The sequence below is a fragment of the Pelobates fuscus genome, chromosome 1 (genome assembly GCF_036172605.1).
Source record: "Pelobates fuscus isolate aPelFus1 chromosome 1, aPelFus1.pri, whole genome shotgun sequence".
In the NCBI taxonomy this organism is placed as follows: domain Eukaryota; kingdom Metazoa; phylum Chordata; class Amphibia; order Anura; family Pelobatidae; genus Pelobates; species Pelobates fuscus.
The window spans coordinates 340,039,100-340,052,317 of record NC_086317.1 but is presented as its reverse complement, the minus strand read 5'-3'; the positions used below and the strand labels follow the sequence as shown (position 1 = coordinate 340,052,317).

Below are 13,218 nucleotides of genomic sequence, written 5' to 3'. Positions count from 1 at the left end.
GGCCAGCCAGCCAGCCCACAGGCCGGCCAGTAGCCAGCCAGCCAGCCCACAGGCCACCAGTTAGGCTTACAGCCAGCAAGCCCACAGCCTGCCAACCGCAGCCAGCAAGCCACAGCCTGCCAGCCAGCAAGCCACAACCAGCAAGCCAACAGCCTGCTATCCGCAGACAGCAAGCCCACAGCCTGCCAGCAAGCCCACAGCCTGCCAGCCGCAGCCAGTAAGCCCACAGCCTTCAAGCAAGCCCACAGACTGCCAGCCAACAACAGTAATTAAGGCAAGAGGAGCCAACTTGGCCTAGGTATCAGCGAGCTATGTTGTGTTGCTATATTGTGAATAGGAACATTAGACTCCATTGTAGTCTCTAATGGGACCTGGTGGAAATTCTTAAGGACACTGAGATAGCCTCTGCGAGAATACTCCCCCACTCCATGGCCCATTAGCCCTCAATTGTAGTCTCTACTGGGGCCTGGAGGCGACTGTTTCCAGCAGGGACACTGAGATGGCCTCTGTTAGAAAGACCCCCTTCCAAGCCTATTAGACTCCATTGTAGTCTCTAATAGGGCCTGGAGGGGATTATTGCACTTTTGTTCCTTGTGTCTAAAGATTGTGTAGGGTGTGGCTGGAGGCGGTGCATGGAGGCGGGACAAGGGTGGCGCTTGCTGCGGAGTATGGGTGGGGCCTGTAAGGGGGCCCTTGATTTATTTTGCCCGGGGGCCCTGAGGGTTCTCAGTCCGCCCCTGCTCACAGCTATATTAAATATTGCTTTTATATGAATGCACTCACAAGAGTAGAGCCAAAATAACCAGGCTCTGGTGTGGATGGTTTTAGGATCTATAAAGGTGATCCAAATCCCTCTGTGGACGATCTTGGTACCTGGTCTGGATACCTTCTCTGGATTACTGGAGTGGTATAGTCTTCTCCCAGCAATTAACAGCAGGAACTCCAATGATATAAAAACCAAATTATTTATTAAACATGTGGATAAAAGAAAATAGAAATAAATACTTTTATAAAAATGTCCAATATCGGGCTTTTTATACCATTGGAGTTCCTGCTGTTAATTGCTGGGAGAAGACTATACCACTCCAGTAACCCAGAGAAGGTATCCAGACCAGGTACCAAGATCGTCCACAGAGGGATTTGGATCACCTTTATAGATCCTAAAGCCATCCACACCAGAGCCAGGTTATTTTGGCTCTACTCTTGTGAGTGCATTCATATAAAAGCAATATTTAATATAGCTGTGAGTTATCTGCACTATTGTATACCTCTCTGTCTTTGCAGAATTGCTGGACCAATTGAGAAGAGAGGAAAGTATATAATTTGCTCCACCTATTGTGTGTGTTTGTAGTCTACCTTTAGAATTAGTTTATTTTTTCAAAATGGTAGATGTACAGAATATAGGCAAGTTATTGGTTATCGGCATCGGTATAGGCTCTAAAAAATCAATATCGGTCGATCCCTAATGCCCACTGTAAAACTGACATTTAAAATAGCCGCCTGATAGTTACTCTACCTTCACAAGACATATCACAGCAAAACACTCACGCACCTTGTAATTATCTATGCATTAAAGGAACAGTATAGGGTCAGGCTCACAAACATGTTTTCTTGACCCTATAGTGTTTAATCCACCATTAAGCCCCATTAGAAAAGGTAAAAAACTTCCATTGTTTCCAGCACCCCAGTCAGAATTGCATTGGATTGGCTGACATCAGCAAGGAGGAGGGACGGGGCTGGGCCAAACAGCACCTCCTCATAGAAATGTATTGAATCAATGCTTCTTTCTGAGGACAATTCAGCATTTCCATGCAGAGTGTGGAGACGATGAATGGCAGTGCTGCCTACTGTGCAGCACTGCCCCAGGAAGCACCTCCAGTGGTCATCTGAAGGGTGGCCACTTCTAGGTGTCCCTAGGGGGAAATGTAAACACTGCCTTTTCTCCGAAAAGACAGTGTTTCCATGAAAATGCCTGAAGGCAATGGATACTCACCAGAACGTAGTTGTTCTGGTGACTATAGTGTCCCTTTAACACTTACCTTTCATTTTGATATGCGGAGGTAAGCATATATGAGTGGTGTTTAGATAGACAGTCAGATCTTGTTTTTCTTCTTGTGGTGAATTGTGCAACCACTAGCTTACAATATTAGGATTTATATACTTTAAATAAAAGTGTGTGTGACAAATATACACACACACTGCCTTTGTTCTAATTATATTTCTCCATCCCTTTCTACAATTTGAAACATTTCAGTTTGCATCTCAGACCTCAATCACTGTCAATAACCCTCAGATTATCTCAAACTGCCTTGCTCCGTACAATAACGATTTCAATGTGAATTTACTCTATAAAGACTTGGCGTCCTACCCAGAAAAAATGGTACATTTAAAGCAAGGATTCCCTACGGATTCAGCAAGAATGCATAAATACATATAACGGATGCTAGACAAAGGAAGGATAAGGAATCCATCACTTGTTTTTACATTTCGATTGCACAAAACGACAGTCGACAGACAATTAGGGCCTGGTTTAGTCAGTAGAAAGAAGGCAAATATCATCAGTGATGACTTAAACAAAGCACATTTACATTTATAGCCCTACAAAAAAAATATGTTAACTCATGAGGTATATGGAGCAGTAAAGAAAAGAGAAGACAGATTATACCCCAAACAATTATTTGCAAAGGCAGGGAGAATACAGGCAATAAAAATTGTGATTCTAATGGAATGAATTGCCAATGTCATTGTGTATGGTCTATAAAACATCTATGGCAAACATGAATTGTCTTTTAAAAACAATGGTTGCAAATGAAAAGAAAATACATCCAATGCCTTTTGTAAAACAAAGATACAGCTCTCTGAATGTATGCATGTATAGTTGTTTTCACAGTAGATAGTTGTATTTTGACAATCGTTGAAAAATGGAGTCTGTTAAGTGACAAACTATTTATTATGGTAATTACAAAACACCTATGGTACTTCATGTATACAATTACAATTCACTTACAAAAATCAAAGGTAGGGGCTAGATGTGTCTCTCCCCCCCATAATGATGACTTTTAAGAAATATTTTCACAGAATATCGACACTTTTAATAATTCTACAGAGGATAGAATTATCACAAACATGTTTGTATTACGAGGTATCCATGTTTAATTTTATTGTTTATATGCGACTTAATCACATTTAGATCATATTTGTATGGTGTTATATTACAAATAAAGATATCATAAACGATTTGTTGGGCTGCACTAGACAAATTTGTTAGTATGGCACTTTTGCTATTCTCTTTAAATAGAATCAGACACAATCAATATATTGACTGTAAATATGTTTCCTGGCTGACCATAACAGTATATACAAATTGGTTAGATCTGACTCAACAGGTAGGACAGGAAAAAATATACTTTTCATTTTTTTTTTTTTTAATAGATGCTCCATTTTCATGTGATGGGGCATGCTTTGTAGACCAAGTATTATTTTATGGTCACAAGGCCATATTAAAAAAAGCCCAGCCGGGATTGTTCAACCTCTCTATAGCCAAAGCCCCAGGATACACCCTAAGGTGTTTCACCTGGATGAACCCTTTTTAGTGACTGTAAGACTGAACCGCTCTCTCCTAAGGGAGATGACAATGGTGATTGCAGCAAACCTTCTCTGGAGTCCCCATGTTTGATTTGCTGTTTGCATGTTTCTAGCCACAAGGTCTACCTGGTAGGGCACATTTTTGCAGGAATCAGAGCAGCAAACCCTACATTAAAGGCTCATAGTTCTATGTTGTAAAGCACTACAGAATCTGTTGGCGCTATATAAATGGCAATAATAATAATTGTTATAGGTTTTAGTTTTAACGATTAAAGGGATGCTATAGGCACCTAGACCACTTCATCTCACTGATGTGGTCTAAGTGTAGTGTCACTTATTTCTGCAATGTAAAACATAGCAGTTTTATAGAAACTGAGAAGTTTATATTGTAGAGTTAAGACTGCCTCTAATACCAGTGTAGGACCCACCACCCATGCGTATTAGCTACCACCATTGCCGTGATGTTGAAGAGTGATCAAGTAAGGGATAAAAGGGGGATTTTTTTTTTTTTTTTTACCGTTTACCCTTTATCCATGAGTGTAAGGGAAACCTTACTATAAAATTGTTACATATGGTAGTATATTGATAAGCACTGAGTTAAGTGCTAAATGTCCTATAGTCCAGGGCTAGGTAAATCCTAGACGCCGGGTCAGCATGGTTCCCTTCGAGGCAGGTTGCCGGCTAAGGGAGAGTAGAGGCAGGTGGGCAGCTGGCTGTAAGTAATGGAGGCGGCGAGGGGTTGGAATCTTCTTGCTCTGCTCCCTTGCCCTGCAGTGGTGCCATGAGCTGGAATATGACATCACTCCGGCAACAGCATCCCATCGCATGAGGGAGAGCAGAGCAAGAAGAGCTTGAAGATTACAGCTGGCCTACTGGACCCCAGGGAAAGTATTCGCTCCAGTTCTTCCACAGGTAGGGAGGCTGGGTGGACTTAAACTGAATTAAAACAAATAATTTGTGTGTCAGAGAATATGTGTGTCTGTGTGTGTAGTGTTTTTACTCACATTCCTCCCTAGTCCCGCCACTAGCCCCACCTCCATTGTTGAGATATCAAGCTTCATGATCTGGCCAATGGTTATTGCACATGTGCAGCAAAAGAGTGGAGGCGCTGAATTGTTGTTTTAGCATATCCAACAGATGCTCAATCGGATTAAGATTTCGGAAATTTGGAGTCCAAGGCAACACCTTGAAAGCTTTGTCATGTTCCTCAAACCATCCCTGAACAATTTGTGCAGTGTGGCAGAGTGCTTTATCTTGCTTAAAGAAACTATTGCCATCAGGGAATACCATTGACATGAAGGGGTGTACTTGGTGTGCAACAATCTCTAGGTTGGTGGTACATGTCAAAGTAACATCCACATAAATGCCAGAATCCAAGGTTTCCCAGCAGAACATTGCCCAGAGCATAACACTACGTCCGCTGGCCTGCCTTCTTTCCATAGTGTATCCTGCCACCATGTCTTTCCCAGGTAAACTATGCATACGCACCCAGTCATCCTCCTGATCTAAAAGAAAAGGGGATTCATCAGACTACACAACCTTCTTCCATTCCTCCATGGTCCAGTTCTGATGCTCACATCCCCATTGAAGGTGCTTTTATCAGTGGATGGGGGTATAATGATGGGCACTCTGACCAGTCTGTAGCTACACAACTCGAAATGTAGGAAACTGTGATGCACTGTATGTTTTGACACCTTTTTATCATGAACAGCATTAAGTTTTTCAGCAATTTAAGTTACAGTAGCTCTCGCTACTGTGCGGTCAGACCATATGTGCTATCCGTACTCCACTTTTGGTAATAACCACTTCATTCCCGGACCACCCCAGAAGACTTGCCGTTTTGGAGATGCTCTGACCCACTCATCTGGCCATCACTATTTGGCCCTTGTCAAAGTCCTTCAGATCTTTTCAAATACCCATTTTTCATGCTGCCAACACATGAAATTGAAGAACTGACTTAAATATTTGTCTATAATATCACATGCCTTGATAGGTGTCATTGTAATGACAGAATTAGTTTTATTCACTTCGCCTGTCAGTGGTTTTAATGTTGTGGCTAATCAGTGTATTAGTTTAGTATCAGAATCAGCTGCCACTGCTCGTCTGTAGCAAGTAATATAGTGATATCAATGAGATGAAAAGGGTCTATATAGTGAAAACCTAACTAGAGTAAACAGTTTATAACATTTCATCTGTGTTTTCCTCTTAGTATCACCATTTGATGTCACCACCTCAGAGTCATACCTTCCAAAATGTAACAGCAAATTGAATCGTGTTTTTGGTGTTGTGACCAGGGTAGAGTCCATACCATTTTATGTAATTCTGTGTTCTAGTGACAAGTTGTGAATTTTTTTTTCTTTTGCTTACAAAAACCAATTTACAAAAATAGTTACCATTGTTTTATAACATGTTAATATCTGTTTTTTTTTTGTTTTGGATCTCTCTTAAATACTTCTATATGTGCTTACAATAAAATGAAGTAGGGTAGAAAAGAGAGAGATCTAGATACCAAGGAATTGTACGATAGGTATAAATCTCACATCAAGAGCTTTAACCACTTAAGGACTAAACTTCTGGAATAAAAGGGAATCATGACATGTCACACATGTCATGTGTCCTTAAGGGGTTAAAGAACATTGTAAATTGGTGCCAAGATGGACATGTATTTTTAATTGAAGATCCATTAATCGAATAAGAATTTCTATTAAACTGGTTAAAAAAAAAAAAAACATTTGTATTCTTTTCCCCAGAGTCTTACCTTGCTTTGATAGGAAAATTTTGACTTAAGTCTCGCAAAACCTTTAATGTTTCATATGCAGGTGTGGAGACAATTTTAGAAGCTGCTTGAAAGCTCAGATCTAAAAACGTACAAAAAAGTGTAGTTCAATAAAGCTGTCAGGAAATTGTAGTGGTGTTATTTGCATTAATTAACAGACTGCTCGTGGCAGTTACCTCAAAACACATTTAACAGGATTTCAAATGGAGAGCAAATTAACTCTTCCGAGTGTTGAACAGTCACATCCTTCCGATCAACAGGAAACAAAAAGTTGTCATGTACTAAACTAATATGAATGTACAATTTTTCTAAATGAAAACAGAGTTGCCAGCATGAGCAGCAGCTCCCATGACTTCAATTAAAATAAGTTTATCGTTTAATTTCTTCTTTTGAAGTCACAGAGGTATAGATGGGAAATATGTGACAAGCTGTATTACCGGTACGAGCTATCTAGTGCATGAAAAAAAAAAAAAGACAATTTCCCACAAACATCAAACCACAGTCATTGTTAATAGAATGATATGTAAATTGGATACAGATCACTTAAAGCTAAACATCATTTTAGAAATTGATGGCAACAGGTTTCAAACAATGTAGTTATGCAAAGTTAATACTCCAGTTTATTTAAAGTGTTCTCTCCAAGTTCAAAGGATACATTTGCCTTTGCGCCACTAATGTTATTGCTTGTGAGAGCAATGTATTAGCCAAGTTTGAGGACTTCATATTCTCCATTGTAGAGCATAAAAGTAATTGTTTCTTTACTACACCATCTGCGGCTGTTCTGTGGTTCATACAAATCAATCAGACACTTACAAAACATGATGAAAAAACTTCCAGTGAAAGTATCTAAAAGCCCATGATATGTAAATAAATTTGGTCCTGACAAGTCTTTCCACATATGGTTTTTGATGGAAAATTGACAAAGTCAAGTTTATTATACAGTCATGTTTCTATGAACCGCCATTTTATAAAGAAATCCACGGAAACATGATTCAAACTCCTTTCAAAAGATGAAAAACAGAATAATGGAATTTTACATATAAACCAACAGATCTACATGTTTAACAGAGTGAGCATGTTAAAGGGACACCATAGGCAACCAGTTCACTTCAGCTCATTGAAGTGGTCTAGGTACACTGAGATCACTCAATCCTGCAAAGCTAATTATTGCAGTTTTTAAAACTGCAATAATTCGCTTGGTGGGTTAACGCCACCTCTAGTGGCTGTAGCTCTGTTTTCCTGGCACTATAATTTCCTTTTAAGTAATTATTCAAGAATTCTGATAATAGATACACAAACTAGCATATAAATAACTAAAAGGTTCACAGTCTGGAGTCTCTACTACAGAAAGGGCATACCTGTGCTATGTGTTTTTTTTTTTTTTTTAAACTTTGCAACATTGTCTCCCTTGCAGGTAAATGTAGTGGCAGTTCAGAAACTGGCACTTCAGCAGCAGGAGGATCTATAATGTCACTGTATATTGACACCATTTATTTCAATCGAACTCTCTCAATATCTGGTTTGATAATACAGCACTGCTATAGGTATACAGGTTAGTGAGATGCTTCTTGCGATCAGGTTGTTGGTCCTTAATCTGGGGATGCATGTATGTGTACATAAAACGTATTACTTTTATCCCTGCCCCTAATAAAATCAAACTGGATATATGACTTCAGAGACTCTCACAGTATGCCACACATACACATACAAGTTCCTTTCATTTTGTTACGATCTATTATTGTTTAACAAGTTTGTAATTACACTTTGCTTCGGATTTATTCTTATTTTATTTTATTTAAAATGCTCAGCTTTGTAATATGAGCTAATCTGTAAGTTTTTAATAAGATATAAATTGTAAACGGAAACTTAAATTGAAATGTAGTTTAGTGGGGAATCTTAGAAGACAAAAAGCAGTGAAATACTGCAAAAGTTATTAGACCATCTGAGGTCGGCTGTATACCATAAACGTTTAATTTGAGTTAATGGACACTTTCTGTTACTGTGTGTGCATAGTAATATATTTCACAATGCTAAGTACAGAGATTTTAGTAGGAGGCATTCATCCATACAATAAGCACCTCCACTTTTTAACAAGACAGTTATTAATTTATTTTCTTTGTATGGAATGAAAAAATTGAAATCCAACTTGCAAGTATCTGTTTAACAAGCCACTTACTGCTTTTTTATAATAACAGTCTTCATTAGGGGAGCACTCAAAGCAAAATTATCGACTGAGAGCATAGGGGGCAGGTTAGCCCAGTTCGCTGAGAGAATCATTACCATCCTGCTTGGGGGGGGGGGGGGGAGGGTAAAATGAGTGTGACAGGGTTAAAGTGGTGATGGTGTGTGTATGAGTATGGTGACAGGGGGCTGAGTGAGTGTGTGACAGGGAAGAGAGTGAGGGAAGTAGGGCATGATAGGGGGCTGAGTGAGGGGGTGACAGGGGGCTTCATAAAGGGGGTGACAAGGGGCTTAGTAAGGAGGTGACAAGTGGCAGTACCAGGGAGGGAGGGGGTGGCAGTGTGAGGGAAGGAGGGGTAATATTAATACCTTTTCTTTCCCTGGTGTTCCAGTGTCCTGGCTCCCTGATGGTCCGGTAGGCTTCCTATCCGGTCTGCAGACTACATGAGACTACACTCCTAGGGTACACAATGTGTGTGTTGTGATATACTGACACAGGAAGCACCTCTACTGGCCGTCTGAGTGACTGCCACTGGAGGTGTCCCTAGATATATATATATATATATATATTCTCTGAAAAGGCAGTTCTTACATTAAAATTCCTGCAGGGACATACTATCCTCACCATAACAACTACAACAATCTAATTTCCATTAATGCTCATTCAGCAGTGGAAAAGGAGTGAGCATATAAATGGAGTGTGTATAAAGAGGAGGGGCTAATTTAACCACACAAAGAGGGAGATGAAAAGAAAATTGCACCCAAGAGTAATGGAGCCTTGGCTCATCCATGCATAGCGGACATGGAGAATTTGTCCAGTTTGGCTATTTTGACCCTAAATTTTAAATTTGCTTTGAAATCTCACTTTTTCTAGTGTAGACCATTCACATCAATGAGAGCAGACCAGAGGTTTTACTAGAAAGGGTTATAAGGCAATTCTAAAATAAGAAGGAAACAAAACCTCTTCACTGCTGAGCACTATTTGATTAAACAAATATTTGCATGGCATTTATTTGAAGCAAGGGGTGCATAGCTAGCTTATAAACACATCATAACACAACAATTTTATGCATAGATTGATTTGCAGGCAAACTTTAAAAAAATGGGGAAATGTATATATTTTTATTTTTTGCTTATCCTTTATAAAAATATTTGGAAAATGAAAAGCTTTAGACAGTATACAGTGTTCTTTATCTTGCAATATGTCACACAAGTTCTGAAATGTTAGTATAAAAGCAAACATGATTTTTCTCACATACAGTAGGTATGACAAAAAGGTCAAATTCCTTGCTTAGATTTGTAAGGATCCTGAACTAAATATTGCAACAGAATGTACAAAGAGTGTCTGCATTTGAGCATAATTCCCACATACAGCAAATACAGTAAAAATAATAAATTTCTAAAAAATAAATAAAATTAAAGTACTTAAATGTTATATCAATCTTTATCACTCTGTGGACTGCCTACATTTTCAGCAACTTTACATTCATTATATCTGTGAGTAGTGGCTCTGGGCAGAGAAATGTGTCCCTCTACGCGCTAGTAATCATAACTGGAGCATAAATGAGGGTGATTAGGACTTAATGGGCTAGATTTCGTACTACAAAATACATGACAATAAAAAATGGTTATGCTCTATTTTTGGTATTGAAGCAGTGAAGTGGTTAACACTATATTAAAGGAGTAGCAATATCGGAGCACTATGGTTGGATGGTTGTCAGATCAGAAGAGAAAGATACCTTACATGCCTAGCTGTATTATATATATAAATAAAAATAACATGTAGATTAATTTTAAGAAAAAGGAAAAACAAAACAAAAACAAATTCTGCAGCCTGCACAACCTCAACGTGATGGGGAGTGTGCAGGCAGTGGTGGAGCATCTGTCGGACTTCGGTTTGATCAAGTGCTTTAAAACTAACAGTAGATTTGGTGAAGAAAAAGCAGTAGGATATCTGTAAGCATTTTTTTTTTAAATAGAAAAATAATGCCATATTGACCAAACGATGAAATATATTCTTGTAGGGATAGATGTTTGCATTTAAGTAGTTTTGGCACTGACTTGCAAGCTAGTTAAGAAGCTCTGACTGTGGTAAAGTAGAAGGCATGAAATAACTATATAAAGGAGCAGGGAATACTAAAACAGTTGATGTTTAAACGTATTGTAGCTAATAAATGTATTAATTAAAAAAAAAAAAACATTTATGGGTCGGTGAACCTTAATGTTCAGCAAGAGTGGTTTTTTTTTAGGCAAAGATTTTGAAAAGAAGCTAATCTTTATACATTATTTATTGTGAGCACTGATTCATTTTTTTTTTCTTTAATTGTTATAACATTATAATGCAGAGAGCACTCTAGCAGCAAAACACACAGTCAAAGCTCTTTGAAGAAAGAAAGAAAAAAAAACATTTGCAAAACATTGTGGAAGTTTTATATGCAGATACACTGAGAACATATCAGTAAGGTTACAAAGAGATCTGTATTCATCTCAACATGACTATATTCATATGGGATTATCCAGTGAGACATCAACATAAACGATCAACAACAAACCAGTAGTCTTTCCATAAAACCCATCACAACGAGAAGTTAGACAAATCCCTGGATAGGACAGCTTTGGAAAGCCACCTACCATAAAAGGGTTAAGAGTACAAGTTCATCTCCCCCCACAGTGCATTCTATGCTCTTTTCACAAAGAAACAAAAATTTTAGTTTTCCTCCAGTTAAAAATTCATTTCTCTGTAATTGCCAGCATATGTGGTTGCCATGGTAGCTCCAGACTGCAATATTCTTTTGGGAGACATCCATTTTAACTTAGTATGTATTTAGGGTGCTATTTGTTTAAGATTGAAGTGGCCATTTCACATTTACTCCCATTAAAGCCAGTGGGAAATGTCAAACAGTAGCGTCGGAAAGGTCTAATAAAGAATAATTTGTTTAATGTGTCAATAGAAGGTTTCAGAACAAGAGAACCGCAAAGAATTGCAGTGACGTAAAACGAAAACAAGACAAAATTAAATCCTAAAGTACAGAATTTAGTAGTGGAGATTTCTGCTGGCTTAACATACATCAGCCCACTTGGGAATTTTAAAGTTAATATTGAGAAAATCTCAATATTTTTCTTTTTAATTTAGTCTCAGGTAAATTTGCTGATTCTTGGGGTTACGAGAACAAGTATAAGAGCACATGACACAGTATGGGAGCAATAAAGGGGTTGACCATTCAACATAACAGAGACGGTACCCGGGCAGAGCACAGATGCCGAGAGGATGGTTGTGAACATTTCATCCAGAACTTTGACTCTGGATAGAAGAATGCATCCTTAATAAAAGGTATGAGCTACATACCCAGGTATTATGGTCATAGTCTTAGAATAATTTATTTTCACAATATCTAAATTAAGTATTTTTTCATACTAATCCGATCCAGGTGTCCCAACCTGACAACACTGATCAGTTGGAATTTAAACTGTAAACCTAAGAGCTCCTTTGTCCCACCGTAGAATTATATTAGGTAAAAACCTTTATTGAAATGGTAGAGCAGGACAAAGGCGGTGCCTTGGTGGTAATGGACTTCTCTAAGTATGACAATGAAGTCATGCCCCAACTTAAAGACGACACCATATACCAGTAGATATCCTCTAACTCCCTACCTGGGAAATGTGGTGGGCCGTGCATGTGAGAAAAGGATAATTAGTGACAAAACTAGGAGGTTAGTGAGTTCCCCATCACACCATTTTATGTCCACTCTAAAGATCCATAGGGATCTTATGAACTCTCCGGGACAACCGACTGTGGTGGGCACAAATTCCATATTACAGCCACTCTCACAATTTTTGAACTGCGTCTTGCAACCACTAATGTTGTCAACCAAATCTTTTTTATGTGACACTTTTTGAACAAACTGGTGATTTTTTGATATTTTTTTTATGACCAAGGTGGCATGTTGGCATTGCAAAATGGATATTAACAGACTGTACATCTCCATCCCACACAATGTGGATTGTGCAAACTATGGTGGAGCATCTGACAAACTTTTATATTATTAATATGTCGTTTTACATGACAAGAACTTCAGTTATGGTAAAAAAAAAACTGTGGTATTGCGATGGGGTCAAATGGGGCTTATGCTTACCTGTTCACGGACTCGTTTAAAAATAAGTTAGTGTTTACTTCAGACCTTTTTAGGGAATTTGTCGCGCTATGATATCGCTACAGTGATGATGTTTTCTTTCTTTGGAAAGGTACTCAGGAAAACTTATCTGGATTCTTTCCTACCTACGATTTCATTGATTACAAGATCTCATCGGACCATTTTCTGGATGCACAAGTAACCATTGTCAATAATGGCTTTGACCTTTTCTCTAAACCCACTGTAATTATTTTCTTTGATTCTTTTCACCCTACACCTAAAAAGGGACTCACATACTCACAATTTGTGAGCATTACACATATCATCTCCAGAGAGGACAATTTCTTATTAAAAGCCAAAAAGCTAGTTGATGATTGTAGCAAAACTTATCCATTCCCCGAGCTGTGTTGATTTCTGCTCCGACATAAGCAGGGAACTACATGACTTAAGATTCTGCCCAGCGAACCACTCATCCTCCTGGTTTGCGCGGGCAGATATCCACACAGCAGTGGCTTGCCTGCACAGTCAAAGACATACCCGCTTTAG

The 13,218-nt window shown here is 38.7% G+C and overlaps 1 protein-coding gene across 1 annotated transcript in view; it reads right to left on the bottom strand.

The window, feature by feature from the left end:
* UGGT2 (UDP-glucose glycoprotein glucosyltransferase 2) overlaps window positions 1–13,218 on the bottom strand; it is a 250,653-nt gene that overhangs the window by 198,119 nt on the left and 39,316 nt on the right. Inside the window, exon 9 of the mRNA XM_063425741.1 lies at window positions 6,344–6,443. Coding sequence (XP_063281811.1) covers window positions 6,344–6,443 — 100 coding nt within the window. The remainder of the gene's footprint in view (window positions 1–6,343; window positions 6,444–13,218) is intronic.